At 34.5% G+C, this 18,552-nt stretch overlaps 1 protein-coding gene across 1 annotated transcript in view; it reads left to right on the plus strand.

Annotated features, from left to right (window-relative positions):
- LOC119540500 (triadin-like) overlaps window positions 1-18,552 on the plus strand; it is a 151,290-nt gene that overhangs the window by 65,988 nt on the left and 66,750 nt on the right. The window contains exon 9 of the mRNA XM_037844621.1: window positions 8,960-8,998. Within this exon, the coding sequence (XP_037700549.1) occupies window positions 8,960-8,998 (39 nt within the window). The remainder of the gene's footprint in view (window positions 1-8,959; window positions 8,999-18,552) is intronic.

Below are 18,552 nucleotides of genomic sequence, written 5' to 3' on the forward strand. Positions count from 1 at the left end.
AAATAAAAAATTAAAATCAAAAGGGATGAATAAATTAAGAATTTTGTACTCAGTGCTTTAAGAATATAGAAAAAAGTAACTAGAACCAAAGAATGTGCATCTCATACTGAAAGGAGATACATTGGGATGTAAAAGAGAAAAAAATATGTCATGGCTTTTAGTGTCTCAGGACCCAATTTTTTTTGAAAGAAAGAACAATGTGTACAAACGATGGTTTATAGTGTTTCCTGGTATGTACATAAGCAAAGAACAGTCAACTAGTTAGTATGCAAAAACAACCCTACAATTTGAGGATGTCTTAAGGTGCTGGCTCTAGCTCTTTTAGGGAAGGCACAAGCAGTCTCATTATATAAGGTAACGAGGCCCGTTTTCTCCTTAGTGCCTCTATATCTACTTTCTTTTTGTAAAATGAATTTTTAGTCATATAGGTGAATCTGATGTGTGGTGTGTTTTCCCCTTTGGGGACTAGAAAATCTGACAAGAGTGATTTTCACCAATAAGGGGTTGTTTCAGTCAACAAGGTGCCCCAGGGGAGGTAGACTAGGGCTCAAGGACATCAGGAACCCAGGTGCCTCCTCCCTTCCCACTCCACTGTCCTTGGCTTATGGCTTTGGTCCCACTGGTGGCAGGTTGACTGTTGAACTTCTGGATATTGTGCCTGTGTTCTAGCCAGGATGAGGCAGACACCCAAAACCTTCTCACAAGCCTTTATGAAGGAAGGACAGGGACTTCTGCCCACATCTTACTGGCCATAACTGTGTCACAAGAGATCCTGGGAATCCTCGTATTTCATTTATCTGCCTCTACAATACAGAGTAGAAAGGGAAGGCTGGATTGCAGTATGTGCTAGTGAAGCAATTTACATTCTCAGCCACAGCAGGCAATGAATGAATGCAGTCTCTTTTTAAAATACATGGGCATTATGTTCAAGCTAAAGTCTCCTTTGAGCACCATCAACCATGTTCTGTAACTTTTTTCTCCACTCAGGAATATATCTTAGATTTTTTTTCATGATAGTACAAAGGAAATTCAATGAAAAGACAAAATTGGTTTTTAGCTCTCATAGAAATCTAAAAGAAGGTGATGAATATTAGGAAAAACTCACACAATAAATGAATACCTTTAAAACTGAGAGAAATGCTCTGACAGAAAGGAACAAAGTACTAGGAGTGTATGTGTAGAAGGCTCAGACTGAGGCTGGGCAATCAAGAAAAGCCTTCCTAAGGAATGACATTTGTTCTGAGTTCTGAAGGATAAGTAGGAATCTTAACCTGCAAAGAAATTGGGGAAGAGGGGTGGGTGGGAGGAGCATGGAGAAAATAGCATGGTTCAACACATTCAAATTCCTTCTGAAATAGGGCAGTGTTTCAAAGGGGCAGAAAGGGCTAGGGAGATGGTACAAGATAAAGATAAGAGGCAAGCAAAACCTTGTAGGCCAGGAGTAGACAAACTCTGACTTGTCGGCCAAATCCAGCTGGTGAGCTCAAAATAGTTTATACATTTTTATACATTTTTAAGTGATTTGACAAAATCAAAAGATGAATGCTATTTTGAGACACTTAAAATATTTATGAAGTTCAATTTCAGGATCCATAAATAACATTTTATTGGAACACAGCCATGCTTATTCGTTTACATAGCGTCTGTAACAGTTTTTGCACCACGATGGCAGAAGTGAGTAGTTGCAATAGAAACCGTTTGGTTTCCAACATGTTGAGTTGAGTTACTTTTAGGATATTCTATAATCACTGTTTAAATACTGATTTATCCAGATACAAACATGGCAAGGAAAGGTCAATGGTTGGCTGAAGGAGTGGTATTACTCAGTTTGCTTTTATGAGAGAAAAGCAAAGACAGTTGATCTCAAATATTTATCCCAAAGAGCACCTTTCAGAAAATGTAAATGTGTCAGTTTAAACACAAGAAAATTTCCTGCACCTGCTACATCTACAGTGTCCATAAATATCCTCATAACAATGATTAAAATAAAAAAGATCAAGATTTATTCCAAGTTCCAGATTTCATGTTATTTTGTGTTCTAATTCTGTTTAAACTGATACTGCATTCTTCTGTAACTGATAATTCTAGTAAGCAAACTCAAACTATTATTTGATTCAATCATTCTGAATTTAATGTTTTTTAAATAATGTTGTAATTAGCACATATCATCTTTGTTTATGGTAGTGTCCCCCTTTAGGAAATATTAGGACTTGTTCTGTTATTGCTTTAAGAATCTAATTTTTGATCTAGAATACCTTGATTTAATAGGCAATATTAGCATTTTAATTTTGTGCAATTGTTTTCTGTTTTTTGTGCCCTGTTTCTTATTTAATTACTTGTTTACATAGTTAATTCTGCTTTGAGATATTTTAAGGAGAAAATATTATGACTACTATACTAGTAATGAATAAATTGCTGCAAAAATATTAAACAATTATCCAAAAATTATATGTTGGATTAGCTACTTAGTATTGCCTGCAAATATGAATCTAGTCAAAGAGTGTGCATCTCTTGTTATGGGAAAAAACAAAGAATGTCTGCCTATTTACCATGGCAAGTAATTTTTGCACAACTCTCTGAACCCACTGAATAGTTTAGAGTCAACTGGCTCATTACCTGAAATATATCCAACCAGCTATCCTATCATGTTTAAATAATATCACAGGGCACTGTTCTCACTGACTATTCTTTACCTGACCTACAGTATTTGTCTCCTCCTCCACTGTTTCTTGTTTTAATGCATACTCTTCATGTTAGGGAGCTTTAGGGAAAGAAGGAATGAAGAGGCACACATTGGTGGGCATAACAGAAAGAGTAGATACTGTCAGAAATGCAGTACATTGTATTTAGGATTTATGAAAGACAAAGGATCATGAAAATGAAATGATGAGACAGAATGAGGCAAGAAAAACATATGCATTTATTCTGTGCTGTCAAGAGAGAATGCCCTCTGGCCCATTTTGTGTTTTTAGTGTCCACTCAGCAAAGTTTCCTTTTTCTTGTGAGCATCAAACTCCTAAGGGAATCTTGCCAAGGCAGGATTGCAGAATCAGGACTTTTGCATAAAACATTTGAGTCATACATTAAGCACTTGTATTATGAACTAGAACCATTTTCAGTCCATACTCACAGAAGCTTTTAAAGCATAATTGCTTTTTCTTATTGACCTAATGGGGATAAGAGTTGGGAGAGGAAAAGGTATGTGTGTGTGTGAGTGTGTAATGATGTCTGTGTGCACGTATGTGTTATGGAAGAAGCACTGTGCTCATTAACTTGGGACACGGGCTTCAGCTTTGAAATAACCAGCTATAAACCAGGTAATTCACATAGCCTCTCTGCATATTTTTTAACTGACTGGCACAAATTAAACACTACAATCTGAAGATGATATGCAGATGTATTCAAACTATCAAACTGCAATCCAGTAGCCTGGACTCTTGAAGACGATTGTATAACGATGTAGATTACAAGGGGTGACAGTGTGATTGTGAAAAGCTTGTGGATCACACTCCCTTTATCCAGTGTATGGATGGAAGAGTAGAAAAATGGGGCCAAAAACTAAATGAAAAATAGGGTGGGATGGGGGAGATGATTTGGGTGTTCTTTTTCTTCTTTTATTTTTTATTCTTATTCTGATTCTTTCTGGTGTAAGGAAAATGTTCAAAAATAGATTGGGGTGATGAATGCACAACTTATGATGGTGCTGTGAACAGCTGATTGTACACCATGAATGACTGTATAGTATGTGAATATATCTTAATAAAACTGCATTAAAAAATATATATGCACCTTATATACTAGCTGGGGCAAATCAAGGCCCATTTCCACCACATATAAAATTAGAGCCTAGCCTTGGATCTTTAATCTCCCTGTCAATTCTGACATTTTGTGATAAGCCTAATTTGAATAATTCAAGTAGACTGTGATAAGATTATGTGAAAAGCACCAGATTTAAAGAAAGATCTGTTTTTAGTGTTACCTCTTTTGCCTTGTTACTGGTTGAATGATATTGGGGCAGTGATACCCCCTTGGGTCACAGTATTTTCATCTGTAAAATGAGAACACTTCTAACTCAGTTATTGTGAAGATTAAATGTAATAATGGATATTAGAATGTTTTGTATATAGAAAAAGATTACAAGTTTCCTTATTAATAAAGGAACGCCTACTACCCCCTAAATATATGTGGAGAAATAACTTAAAATATCAATAAAATGTCTAACATGTAAGATGTGTTTGATTTGTATCTGTCACTGTTGTAAACTCTTTGCATATGGTGTTAAATTTAATTTCCACAATAATCCTTTTTTATTTATGTGAAAACCTAAGCACTGAAAATGACTTGCTCAGGTCATACAGATCCCATGAGCTGGATTTGGGACTCCAGGTTGGCAGGAGTTCTTAGCCACGATGCTTTCCAAACTCCCTCACACCAAAATTCACATGGAATCTGCCAGGGATTACACTCCTAATGGACCATTGTGTATTCTACAAAAGTTGATTGCATGACTTGCTTTTTTGATGTAAAGTCTTCTTAAGTTATTAAATATTGAATATTACTCCAGAAGTATGTGAAGTAGCTATCAATTTTCTAGCAGTTGTAAAGTCTGTTAACTTAACTTAACTGGCTTAATTTAGGAAACAAATTAATATGATTCATGACTTAATGACTGGCTTGAAAAAATAGAGACCTCAGTGGCTATATAGTATATGCTCAATCATAATGATTCTGTTAGTCTAAGTAATATAACCTGGGTAATATAACCTACCTATAAGAAGTAGAATGTGATTTGCTATATAGTTTTTAGGTATGAATTGCTCAAAAGCTTCTAGCTGTAGCAGCAGTGTTTATAGCGTTGTGTTTAAGAGTGGTTAAAGCTTTGGAGATGGAAAAAAATATCAGTATTCATATCTCAGGTTTACCACTTTCTAGGGAGTGGTCACTTAAATTATTTTGCCTCAGTTTGTTATCTGTAAAGTGGATCTAAAAATTTTACTTACCACATAGGAATGTTGTGAGGATTAAAAGAGATAACTTATTCATTTTTTCAACAAGTCTTTATTGAGCCCTGCTATGTGCCAAGCACTGATCAGGCATTATCATACAGAGAAAATAAAGTACCAGGACTCATGAAGTTTATATACTACTGGAGGTTAGGTAGCTCATGAGCAAATGAGTATTTAATATTATATAAATAAAATATAGATAATGCATAATGCATTTCATACACTTAGCTGAGTGACTACCATGTAGCAAATATAAAACATAAAAAATATGATGGTAATTATTACTGTTATTTTTTATATATAAAATGCCAGTTCATTCTATGTGCTGGAAAGCAAATGTGATAATGACAACAAAATAAAGCGGGAAAGCAAAAATCAATGGTGCTCAGCTTCTACTTTGCAAAGTATTTAAAATAGCAGTTATGGGAGGCATTCGGAATAGAATACAGATTCTTGGGGTTTATATGTTCAGTAGATTTCTATCTTCTCTCTTTACAAAGACAGGGCAGAGATTCCTAAACATCTGGTCTACACACCTGCCCTTCTCTGATTTTATTTGAGAACGGCGTTGATGACATTGAAAAATCATTAATGAAGCTCCCATCACCAGGCCCATCAGAAAATTACATTTCATAAATGAAATCAGCAGCCTGGAAAAGTCAGTGCTGCATATGAAATGGCAAGCTGTCTGCCTCAACAATTCAGCTCAGGGAATTTCTTGATTCCATTTTTCTGCAATGCTTATCTGTGGAGTCCAAAATGAAGGGCTCTGGCAGCAAGTGTTTACAGATAACATTTTATTATTATACAAGTGATATATGCCAACGGTTAGAAAAAAAAAAAAAAAAGATTTTAACAGTAAAGAAGGGATACAGAGTGAAAAATAAAAGTTCCTGTTGCCTCTCTCCAGTTTCTAAGTTCCAATCTCCAGCATTAACCACTGTCCTAAGTTCTCCAAGGGTTCTCAATGCAGCCCTTTGAATAAATTTAATGACCAGGAACAAGCCCTAGTTAGGAACTGCAACTTTAAATGAGTAAAAAATTAAAGACTTAAGCTTTGCTAGAATGTTATCCATAAAATGAGTTCTTTATGACCAAGTAGCCTAATATAACAGCTGCTCACCTTAGAAAATCTGTCGATAATGTCTCACATATCGATTTCTGCTTTGCATATTCTAGGATGGAGTCCCAATTCAGCAAGAACAAAAAGAAAATAATCTTGGAAAAATATGCAATTTAAGTTTATGACCATAATTTAAAAAATAGCTGAACTCTTTAACATGTCACTTACAATTCTCGTTAATTTTGCATGATTTTCTCCATTTTATTGATAACAAAATGAAGACTTGAGGTTTTAATGCCCAAGGTTACAAAACTTAGTGAGCTTGCCTTGAAAGCCAAATTATCTGGCCCCAAAGCCTACTCTTCACACACTGTAAGAATCATAACTTGCCGTAAGGTCGTCTTGTTGGTATTGCTTTCCTAACATTAAAAGCCAGTAGTTGTATCATAGTAAGAGGGCTCACAGTCAGATGCCTTTAGATGGAGCATGTTTATAAAATACTTAGAAGATTCTATATTCAAGACAGAAGTTGGTTCCAGTTGTACTGTACTCAGGGCTGATAAAAATATTCACAACTTTTGTTTTAAAAGATCTTTTGGACAATCATTGAGGTTAAGGTTCCATTTCACGTTGACAATGTGTATGGCAAGGCTGGGAAACATGTGCAGAGTGGGAAGAAAGGCTCCTTCAAATAGACATCTCTACTTCCTGAGCAAAATGCCAGTACAACCCAACCTGGGATGGAAAGATTCAGACTTGCGGAAACTGGCTTCTGAAAAATTGCATATTTAAAACAGCCAGACATCAGAAACTGAGAACTGAAAAGGAGACCAGGGTCAGTTGCTCCGGACCTCCCTTGATGAGGGGACAGGCTGTGGTTCGGTCACTTACCAGCTGCATGAGTGTCGACAGATTACTTAACTGTTTAAGCCTCAATTGTCTCGACTGTAAAATGGGGATAAAAACAGAACCTCCTTCACAGAATAACAGCATACTGAAGGTCTACAGTTGACCAGTATTTGATCCATAATATCACTTTGGAAACATCCACTCATGATTATATTTTTACTAAGTTCAAACTAAACCACTGGCTTTAGCATAGAAATAATAAAGCACTCAAGAAGAAAGGTTTTTTTTTTTTTTTTCCTTTTCAATGAAGCCAAAAACTCATCAAAATTTATCACAAAAAGGGAGAATTGCTTTATAGTGGGTATATGATTTAGCTTTAGCTTAAACTGGATGAGTCAAAGTCTGTAGTAGTAGACAACCCAAGAATTGAAGGAATTAATTATTAATGAAGTCTTATTTGGTGTGTTAGGACACACAAAGATACAACTTAATTGAAGAAAAGTCTATAAGATAAAATACAAATACAAAAGCTATGTGACAACATTGAATTTCTACCTATAGTTCTAGAAGTACAAAATGAATCCTAAGTTCTTCCACTATTATAGATGCTTAAGAGGGAGCATTTGGTCCTTCTATACTCACCATTTCACTCTCTCACTCATTCATTCCTTCAAAAATATTTTTTAATCACATACCATGTGTCAGATGTTGGACCAAATGCTGGGGATTGAGCAGTTAACAAGACAGTTCTTGATCTCATGGAACCTAAAATCAAAAGAGGGGATGCAAACCATTTACAAATTCGAATAACAAAATTTTACCTAATGCTCATTAAGGCACATAGAAGACATTACAACTGGGAATTTGTTGCCCAGTTAAGTGACTGTTCCAGCTGAGGGAGGAATAGATGCCAGAGATTGCTGAAGTGCAAGAATAGTGCTGAAATCACTCTTTATAGGATGCACATTCAAGTATATAGTAAGTAGGGTGTGAATGGTTATGCAACTCTCTATTATATATAAAATCCAGAAGTTAAACAAATGAGTTTCTTTTGTTTGTTTAATTATAACTCCAGAAAACAATTGGTAAAAACCTGAATTAAGCTGCCGAGCATCATCCCTGATACATGGACTATACTCAATAAATATTCCAGTGATAAAGCCAGTTTTTCTGCTGTTTAAAGGGTGAAAAAGCTGTAGAATACCAAAACCTTTCCATAATTAAAACAAGAATTTATGCCAAGAAGAGAGAACTGTAAAACTTGGGCAAAATGGATTAAATAAGAAGGGAAACTGGAGAACATGAAAATTTAGTCAACTATCACAATGATTAGGATGGTGTCACAAATATTGCTTGGATATTTTATAAAACTTTGTGTTCATCCTATGCTGATATTAATTTAAAAAGCAAAATTTCTGGGCAAAAGTCATTGTTCTAGGAAATGTGTTTCTAGATAATGAGAGCTTTAATTTGTACATTAAAATAAAAGATACTTTATTTAAGTGTTATACTGAATTTAAGCCAATTTAATTTGGTTCATAAAATTAATCATAACAGAAACACTAGCAGTAATTATATCACTTTGAAATTATTAAATTAGCCACCAGGTGGTGCTCCATGAATTCAATGTATGGTAGTAAAAAACAGAAAATTGTTTAAATTAGTCAAATTAAGAAATATCACCACACTTTTTTTTCTGGGCAGTTTTTATTAATTTCTGTATTTGCAATATGTAGAGAACTCTTGGGAATCATAAGAGATCAGCTTTTATTAAAAAAAGATGTCAAATTACTTGATTAGTATGAAACTTTTTTTTTTTAGCAAACTGGTTTCTAAAATTGAAGTACATTTCTTGTTACTTAATTATTTACCAAGAATACATGTTCAACAAATATATTTATGAAAGTATGTAACTATAAGTGAAACTGAGAAGGCAGGAGAAAAATCTATTAAACTTGCCTATCAGTTTACTTAATAGGACTGATTATTTTAAATTTTTTCCCCTTCGCTTGTTTGTGTGTATGTGTATGTTTTACTGCAGAACCTGAAATTAAAAACGATGAAAAGACGTGCAAAGCAGGTAAGAAATTCTGTAAGATTTTCATATGAATGGAAAAATATTGGTCCACCCTTTCCATATATTTTAAATTTAATAAACAACAAACATAAGTGTATGATAGAATTAAAATAGTTTCTTTGTTTCCTGAGAGCAGATTCTGGATAAGTTCATCAAACTTGTGAACTGACCCCATTAGCTCATGCTATGCCTTATTTGTCTACTGAGCAATCCAATACTGTAAAACTTTAAGGGGGTGACTTGAATTTCAGAGGCTCCAGCCAGGTGGTCATAAATGTCTAAAATGTATCCTTAGAGTTGGTTGAACCATGTGAAATCACCTGTAGTCACCCATTTTTGATGTACAAAACAGTATTTTCGTATGGTTCAATCAATCAGATGCAACCTTTTTTTTTTTTTTTCAAACCACTAATTAAATATCTAAATATTCCTTGGAAAGGTAGCCCATTGCCTTACTGGCCATAAATTTGTTAACTGGACTACTTTGACAATAGACTGTCTGTAAACAGTTTTGCAAGGGAGGAAGTCAAAAGATCAGGTGGGCATTCTTGAGGCAGGTGTTGAAAATGAGGAGAAGTGACATCATAGACTAGCAGAAAGTGAAGGAAAAGGAGACAGTGACTCCTGATGAAAATTCCAGTTAATTTCAATCTTTCTAGGGCTCACACCATTCCAAGTATTATATGTCTATATAAAGAGATTTATATATCTATATCTATGTCTATATATGCAAAAGATGCTTATATCTATATCTCTTTATACTGGGAAAGTGATACTACAAACATACAGACCCTCATATTATTGATGTTCAAATATTTGATTATACTCACTTTTACAAATTTTAACCAATATTTAAGTAATTGGTTTTTTATCTTTCTATGTACATGTTACGTATTAAGTTGAATTACTGTCACTTCTCTTGCAAGTAATACCAACATATCAAAAGGAATTGGTTAGAGCTGTTTTCTTATTTTTAGTGTATAAACATAACCATTTAAGTGAATTTATACAATCTGAAACTGGGCATTCTCTGGATGATCAATGAAAAATGAGTGATTTTTCAACTGGAAGAAAGAAAATGCATAACAGATACAAAATGATAGAGCAACAGTTATATCTGAACTTTAGATCATCTACAGAAAAAAAAATAGCTGCTTATAGAAACACTCCATTACTGTTAGCACACTTACTGGCAGAGCTTGCTAATAAGATGAAAGGTGCATTGGGTCACCCCTTCCTGTAAGCATAACATTGTATTTTATGCTTTATTTTATTGTTGGTATAAAGAGATATGGTAATATATGCAATATAAATTTCCTATTATTACTTAACATTAAATATGTATATCCATTTCATGAGATTTATTTTTAACTTCCTATGAGGAAAGAGAAATCAGCATTATTGACATAATTTATTGTAAAATATAATCAATCAACACTTTACTGAAAACATAAATTATGCTAACATGATATGTCCTGAATTGTGCTTGGTAATACAACATTTACAAACAAGTGATAATATATTGATTTCATCTAGGTATTATTGTAAAAAAACTGGGAAAAATAAGTAAGGAGAGAAAGCAAGAACCACATTATATTTATCTTTAATTATTAATTTTGTTTAATTCCAGACTTACTTTCAGCCATAACCAGTGTTTGAGGTGACATTATTAGGTATTTAAATTAAAAAAACACACAACTTCGCAACCTATTGTAAAATGTTAATCACATGTTGGCATATATTCTTTCAGGCATATGAATCCTTATGAATTAAAAACAAAATTATACTCTCTGTACAGTGGTGTAACTGCTTTTGTAGTTTTCAAGCTGTTTCAGAGCAAAAGAAGGATAGTGATAACTCCACGGTATTAAGCATGAGAGAGGCTGGAGAAAGTGATAAGATATAGAATTTGCAAAAAGAATCCAGGTGGGGGTGGATGCTGATGGGATAGAGATAAACCATAGACTCTTGGAATTGGAACATTCTCTTTGTATCTTCAGATTCAGTCATATTCCAAAGGAGTGTAATCCCAAAAGAGTGGGATTCATGAAAAGGCTTTTTCCTGAAAAAATGTGCATAGTGAGAGGAGTAGAGAACTGGGGTGGCTTTGTGGAAACTTGAAAGAATTGGTAAAGAAAAGTAAAAGGCATTGCCAGAATCAGGAAATACAGTGCATCAGCATCCCAAAGCAGAGACCGTTTTGAGAAGTAAGAAATCAGCAGTATCAATGCCTCAGAAAGGTCAAGGGGCATGATGCCTGAGAAAAAGCTGTTATATATGATGAAAACCCATCATTTTGTGACATTTTGGAGAGGATTTTTAGTAGAATAGTAGAAGCAGAAGCCAGTTTACAAGGATAATGAAGAGGGTGAATCATTAACAATGGGGCACAATAAAAAGCATTTTTTTTTCAGGACTTTGCTGTTGAAATGAAGAAAAAGACAAAAAAATTCTATTCCAGAGGGTAAAAATCAATGAAATATTTTTTGTTGTTTTCATTTTCAACATCAGGTGGAGTATTCTGGAGATGGGGGGTTACAAGATATTCATGGAGAATGATATTAATTAGGAGAGAACTATCCCCAATACAAGAAGTGTTGGGACTCACAATATAGATGAAGAGAATTAGCTTAGTTAAAAGGAAGAAAAACTCCCCCTGCACTTTGAGGGAACAATGAAAGGGGGGATTAAGTTGAAGCTGAGTGTATATGAGGGTGCTACTTCCAGTGAACTTCTCTCTTAAGACCATTCCTGCCAAGGTTAACTATGACATGTTTGTTGCCAAATCCAAGGATTGGGTTCTTGCTTGATATTATGGTGACCACCAATATTTCACGGTTTCCCACCTCTTAATTCTCAAAAACAAACAAATTAAAAAAACAAAACAAAGCTCCTTTCTTTGGCAAAAACAACCATTAAACCCACATTGTTAAAAATAAAACAGAAACAAAAGTTGACTAAGTTTTTAAATACTGGAGCATTTGATTATTTTTAAAAGAACATATTGTCAGCCACTGAATTCCTATCCGTTCCTCAATAAAAATGATGCAAATAAGACATGCATTTCATTAGGTAATTGGGGGATAGCTAAGTATTCTTTTCAAGAAGAAATGGGCATTAAATTATTCCTGGAAATATAATTAAAAACAAAAGAGGCATGTTACCAGTTATAAACAACAACGATCTATTTTTTCCTTATTTATCATGACTTAATATTCACAATGTCTTCAGAGTTCTCTAACTCCATTTCTAACTGCCACATAAAAAGCTTTACCTTTTTTTGTTTTTACCTTAACTTCATTCAAAATTGAACTCAACATTTCTTCCATTGGTGTTTTTTCTTTTGTTCCTTATCTCAAAAATGGCAACTCATGACTCATCATTCAGACACATTGACTTAAACTTATGAGTCATTTACAGCTTCTCCTTTTCCTTCAGAACATGGCATCCAAGTAGGTACCACATTTATCTGATTTTCATCATCTCTTGCCTGGATAAATATATAAACCAACTAATTGATCATCTTGCTCCGATCTGCTCTTCAAAGATCCACCCCAAATTTATGCCAGCTGCATGTTCTAAAGGGATATTATAATTTCAGACCACAGCACAAATCACGATGAGTCAACATTGCCTGCAGAACACAGTCCACATTTTTTAGCATGGATCTCCACAGTCTGCTCACTACTTTCCTGTTTCAAACACAACCACGCCCCATTGAGAAGTCTGTATTTAGCCAGAAAGACCATCTGCCTTTCCTAAACCTGCCAAGTTTCTTTCATACCCCATGCTTTCATTCAGAATGCTTCCTTTTCATTCTTCAAGGGTCAACTTAAATACCATCTTCACCATAAAAACTTTTGCAATTACCTATCCAAAATCAATTTCAATTTCTCCAGTATTTCTATCCTTATCTTTTTACTCTAAGACACCTATATATTTCCATGTGTTATAGCTATGTATGTAAACTTGACATATATACTGAAATCATGTATCAGTTGCATTTGTATCAATAGAAACGACTTACACGTATCTTTTCCATAGATGTAAAAAATAATTCTTATTAAATGAATGCGTGAATGTATAACAAAGAGTTGAAGTAGATGTGCATTAGTCTACATTTGCAAAGTAGAATAATTAAACTTTCAAAGACTAAGGGATTTTTCTCAAACTTCAAAGCACAGAATTTTTAATATTAGATGGTCTGTCTTCACTAGGTAGACATAGCACTTGCTTATTCATTTAATTTTTTGATAGTACCAGCTTTTGAATTCAAGGAATTTATCATTTGAAAGGCTAAGATACATGCACAAATAATCCTAATATTTAGGATTATTTTTTATATATTTGGAATGAATGAAAATGACTTTATAGAAAATGAAGTATTTGAGTTGTGTTTTGAGGATTGGAAAAAATTTAGGTACAAATAGTAACAAGTTTTATAGGTACTAATCAAGAGAAATACTGGTATAAACAAAGTGGAATTCAAAATGTAATATTTCATATTTGAATTATTCCTGACATTGTCTATAACAAGGCTGCTTGTTGACTTCATAGGAGGGACTTGTTATTCTTTCCCTAAAGCATATGGTCTCAATAATTAATTTGAAAAGTCTTTGAAAATAATTTTCAAAACTTTTAATTTTAAACACCTTAGAGACAACATCTTTTTTTTTGTACAGGGAAACATATTTTCTTCACCAAGGTGCTGAATTGCTAGTTATTGTTCAAGATAGATTAATGTTAGAGTTTACCATTAAGGTTAATGATAATTAATTAAGGTTAGAGTTTCCTATCAAAGGACCCAACATCATGGTTTAATTTTTTTTTTTTTTTGTCCTTATTGAGCCAATCTTTTCAAAGTCACAGATAACCCCAGAGTTAGGAGGATTTACTTTTTGTCCCAAGGGATGTGGCTAAGACAGTACAGATTTAATCAGTTCATCTGGATATTTTTAATCACTTAATATCTGTAAGACATAGCACTATCGTACACTTGTTCACTGTCACTACATTAAACGTCCCCCAACATATTTCTTCCCTTGGTTTCCATTTGTCTAAACCCTCCAACCCCCAAACCCTCCTCCAGAGAATTTAAGTGAGATCATCATTTCTTTCTTTCTTTCTTTTTTACATTTTAAATATGCTTTTATTAATAAAAGATTTCTACTTACACCAACTTTTCCATTTAATTCAATACTGAATTTCTACTGTGAACCAGACAGGATCACCATTTCTACTGATTTTCATATCTTCAGTATGTTTGGAATCTCTCCCTTTTTACTTCAGGCCCAGGTCAAAAGGATCCTTCCTAGTCCCTTTGCCTCCAATCTTGTCAACAAAGTTCCCAAGCTGTCCTCTAGCTGTAGACGCACACCATGAGTTCTCCAGCCTTGTTATGTTTGTCCATGTTTCCCTCTAGCACGCTATGTGGTATGCTTTTTGTTTGCTGCATGGATTTCTTCTTACTTTCTATCCCAGCTCCTATACTGTCCCTCTGCTGTGAGCTGCATAGCCTTCTCTAATTTCTGAGGCAGAGGATAACTCAAAAGCCACCCAAGGTCACCAATATTATCTTTATGGAAAGGAGAACATTGTGCTAATAATCGCAAAAAAAAAAAAAAGATCTGTTTTGACATGCATCTTGGCGCCATGATATAGTGTGCAGAGGCAGGTTCTTGATGTGAAGCCAGTGAAGGCAGGATAGTAGTGAGGGAGGAGCTCTAGGCCAATAAATACACAGTGATTTCACCATCACTTAATTTGAGTCTTGTTTCTGTATTCATAATGTAGAGTTACAAACAATATATTCTATGCAAATCTCAAAGGCTTATTATGAGAACCAAGTGATATATGCAAAAATGCTTTAAAGAGCTGTAAAATATAATGTAAAATGTTATTATCTACACACTTGCTAGTCATAGTGTGGTCGACAGCCACAGCATCAATAACATTTGGTTGCTTGATCGAAATGCAGTATCTTACATCCCATTCACAACTGCTGAATCAGAATCTCTAGCTCATATGAGATCTCTGGGTGCTTTAAGCATTCAATTTTGAAAAGCACTGTCAGAGAATTCACAGTCACCAATTATTCCCTTATCTTCAGGGGAAAAATAAAAACAACAAGTTTCTCTCATGTCACAAACTTGCCTCATTTAAATTGGACACACGTATGGTCTTATGTTTGTTGAATTTTCTGCTTTTTATTTACTCTGTACTTTGCCCCTAATGGTCGGTTGACCATGTACCAGGGCATTGCTTAGTTGCTGTCTAACCAGGAGTGAGGGTCTACACTTATTGAGCACTGGTTAGCATTGCCCATCCACTGTCTCACTTGATGGGTGAATTCTGGACTTTAAATCCTCAAACACAACTGAAGAAAAATAGGCTGTTCCTTTCTTCTTCCAGAGTGTATTCACTGACCTTGCCTGTGCATTCATTTGAGCTTAAAATAAATAATACTACATTTTGCAAGAAGAGCATACATGTCAAGAGTAAAATGTCTTTATATCTTACCAGCTGGCTAAAAATTAACACCAGTGAATGGCTTATCCAAAGAATAAGTATGCACTGATACCTATCAGTCACCAAAATATCTTTGGCTCATATGGCTTATGGACCTTCTAATTGTTTATTCTATTCAATTTAAATCTGCCATGACATAGAATAAAAAAAATCAATGCATATTAAAAGTTACCACAGTGATCCTTCAAGAGAAAAAAAATCTATAAATGTTATTAATCAGATATTTTGGAAGGGTAGATAAATAAATAAATAGAAGAGAAAGAATGCAATCAACATCACTCTATCTTTTTCCCTCTCTCTCAAATACTCACGCACTAGCACACACACACATGTACAGAAAAAACACCAATTAAATTATATATATAGTATGTATATCTTTAAGTTAACCAGAAATCATTGGATATCCACAGTTCCTAAAAGTAGAAATATTTCCTAGAAATAATTAAAGCTGAAGCTCAAACTTCTTAACTCAAATAAGCTATGGGGGATCAATGGCTAAATTTAAATTAATACATATTGATTGAATTTGTTCCATGTATTAGGCTCTCTGCTAGGTAATGGGGATATAAATATGAATAACAAATTCTCAAGAAATTTCTTGTATCAAAGGAGAGACTATTAAACAATGGATATCAAAAAGAATAAATAATTAAAAACATGCAAACAAAAACTGTGCAGAATGTATACATGAACAAGATGAAAAGATACTCATCTATCTTAGATGTTCAGGGAAAAATTTCCAAAGGAGAGGATATAAGAACTTTATCAAAGGATGGCTATAAATTAGCCTGGTCAAGAAAACCTTCCAGACAAAACATTTTGCACAAACCGTAGTTAGAAATGAGAAACAGTGAGGTGCACTGGTAGCTACGAGGCTCTCAGCTTCCCTGGAGCACACAGTAAGAGGTGGAGGATAAGAGCATGTAGGGCCAGAGAGTAACAGCAACAGAAATCCAAGGCTTCCCTAGTAAGGGTCATGCCTTTTGCCTAATGGAAATTGGGTGCAATTAAAAGTCTTTAAGAAAAATGAGAAACAAGCATAAATTAGAATTTCAAATTGCTCATTCTGGCTGAACATGGATATTGGAAATGAAGAGGGTGCCAGTGGATCCAAGAAGATCATTGGAGGTGAACTATTGCACTGATACCTGTACAGATTTTGGAAGATCTTTATAGAACAGTAGTAGGAAGAATAAAAAAGAGAAAGATCATGGAAATATTTAGGAAGAAAAGTTGCCAAGACTTAGGGGGAGGGGGCAAGAAGACCCTGAAATGACTTCCAGGTTTATATCTTGGAAAATAGGTGGAGAGCCATGTCTTGTACTAAGATCTGAATTTTCAAAAGAAGGAGCAGATTGAGATGAATGAAGATATATTCATTATATACATTTTTGGTATATTCATTTTGTTGAACAATTATTGCATATACTAGGCAATATAGTAAGTGCACATGTATATTTATAAACACAGCCAAGTTCCTGCCCTCCTGGAGGGGAGTAAGGTTTAGGGAGGGGCATGTTGAGTTAGAGGTACCTATGGAACAAGCATTTAGGTATCTTTATCATGCAGCTGGATAAAATATTGATAGTTATTGATATCTACCCACCCCCACCCCCAAAGCATGAAATGGGAGAAAGACCAAAGACGGAGAAACCAAGTCTTGAAGAACACTAATATTTAAGGGGTAGAGAGAAGAGAAGGAGGCTATTAGAGACTGAATCATACCCCCATAAAGACAAGTTCTAACCCAAGTTCTTTGTATGAACTGCTTTGTAAATAGGATTTTGAAGACCCTATTGAGATGAGGCTAAATTTAACTAGGGTGGGCCCTAATCCTATATGACTGGCATCCTTATGAGCAAAGGGAATTTGGACATTGGAAGTATGAGCCTCAGGAGGGGATGGAAGGAAACAGATCACCAGGTGACTGAGGCTGAGATTATTGCCAGCAAGCCACCTCTAGAACACAGCAGAATTTGGAGAAGTCATGGCCTGCCGAAACCTTAATTTTGGACTTCTTGCTCCAGACTGTGAAATAGTAAATTTCTGTTGTTTAAGCCAACCAGTCTGTGGCATTTGTCATAGCAGATCTAGAAAACTAAGATAATGGCATTGTCTTGGAAGCCATGGATATTGGCTCAGTATATAAGGAGGAAAGTTTCAAAAAGAGGAATCTGGCGAAAAGTGTCAAATATGGCAGACATTCACAGTAAGATAAAGACTGAAAAGTATTCATTGGAAGGTATAGCATGGAGATCACTGATGACCTTATTATTAGAAGTTTCAATGGAGCTGAGGGGGAATAAAACCAAATTACTATATTTTGAGGCATTTAGTTTGATGTTAGGGATTGGAGGCAGGAAGTATACATTGTAGGCTATTTCAAAATCTTGTCTGAAAAAGGAAAAGAGAGGGCATTTAGTTAGGAAAACACCATGGAAGAATTTAAAAAAAAAAGAAAGAGGGAGATGTGATATCAGAGAAGCTGTGATTTATATGGTTCCTAATCTATCAGAGACGTAATAACAAATGTCCTCTCAACTCTTGAGGGTTACAGTGTCTACAAAAGACAATCACACACGGAAAAATGCTACAACTAAGGCATCTACCAATTCCACTTCTAAACAATGGAGAGATAAGGGATTTATGATTACAGCATCTAAAAATATTTTATTTTGTTTGAGATCAAACAATTTCCTTTTCAATATGGATCTCTTTTTTTGATACTTAAATGTATTCATGTTAAGATTTCCCCAGTGGATCATATGACACTACTTTTAATTTTAAAACCTTTAATTAAATCCTTCATATTTATAAAAAAAGATGAATTTTATATAGTTCAGCTAAGCACATAAACCAATAGCATTATTGTCAGAGATTTTTCCAATCTAAATGTAAAGGGGGGAAAATGCCCTGCAGTAATAGTAAGCTACTTTTTGTGCTTTTATCTCACAAAATGTGTTGCACAGAAGATTAACTTTAAGAATGATACATAAAATAATTTTTTTCTTTTCTTATTTTTATTTTTT

The sequence above is a fragment of the Choloepus didactylus genome, chromosome 7 (assembly GCF_015220235.1).
Source record: "Choloepus didactylus isolate mChoDid1 chromosome 7, mChoDid1.pri, whole genome shotgun sequence".
Classification (NCBI taxonomy): Eukaryota; Metazoa; Chordata; class Mammalia; order Pilosa; family Megalonychidae; genus Choloepus; species Choloepus didactylus.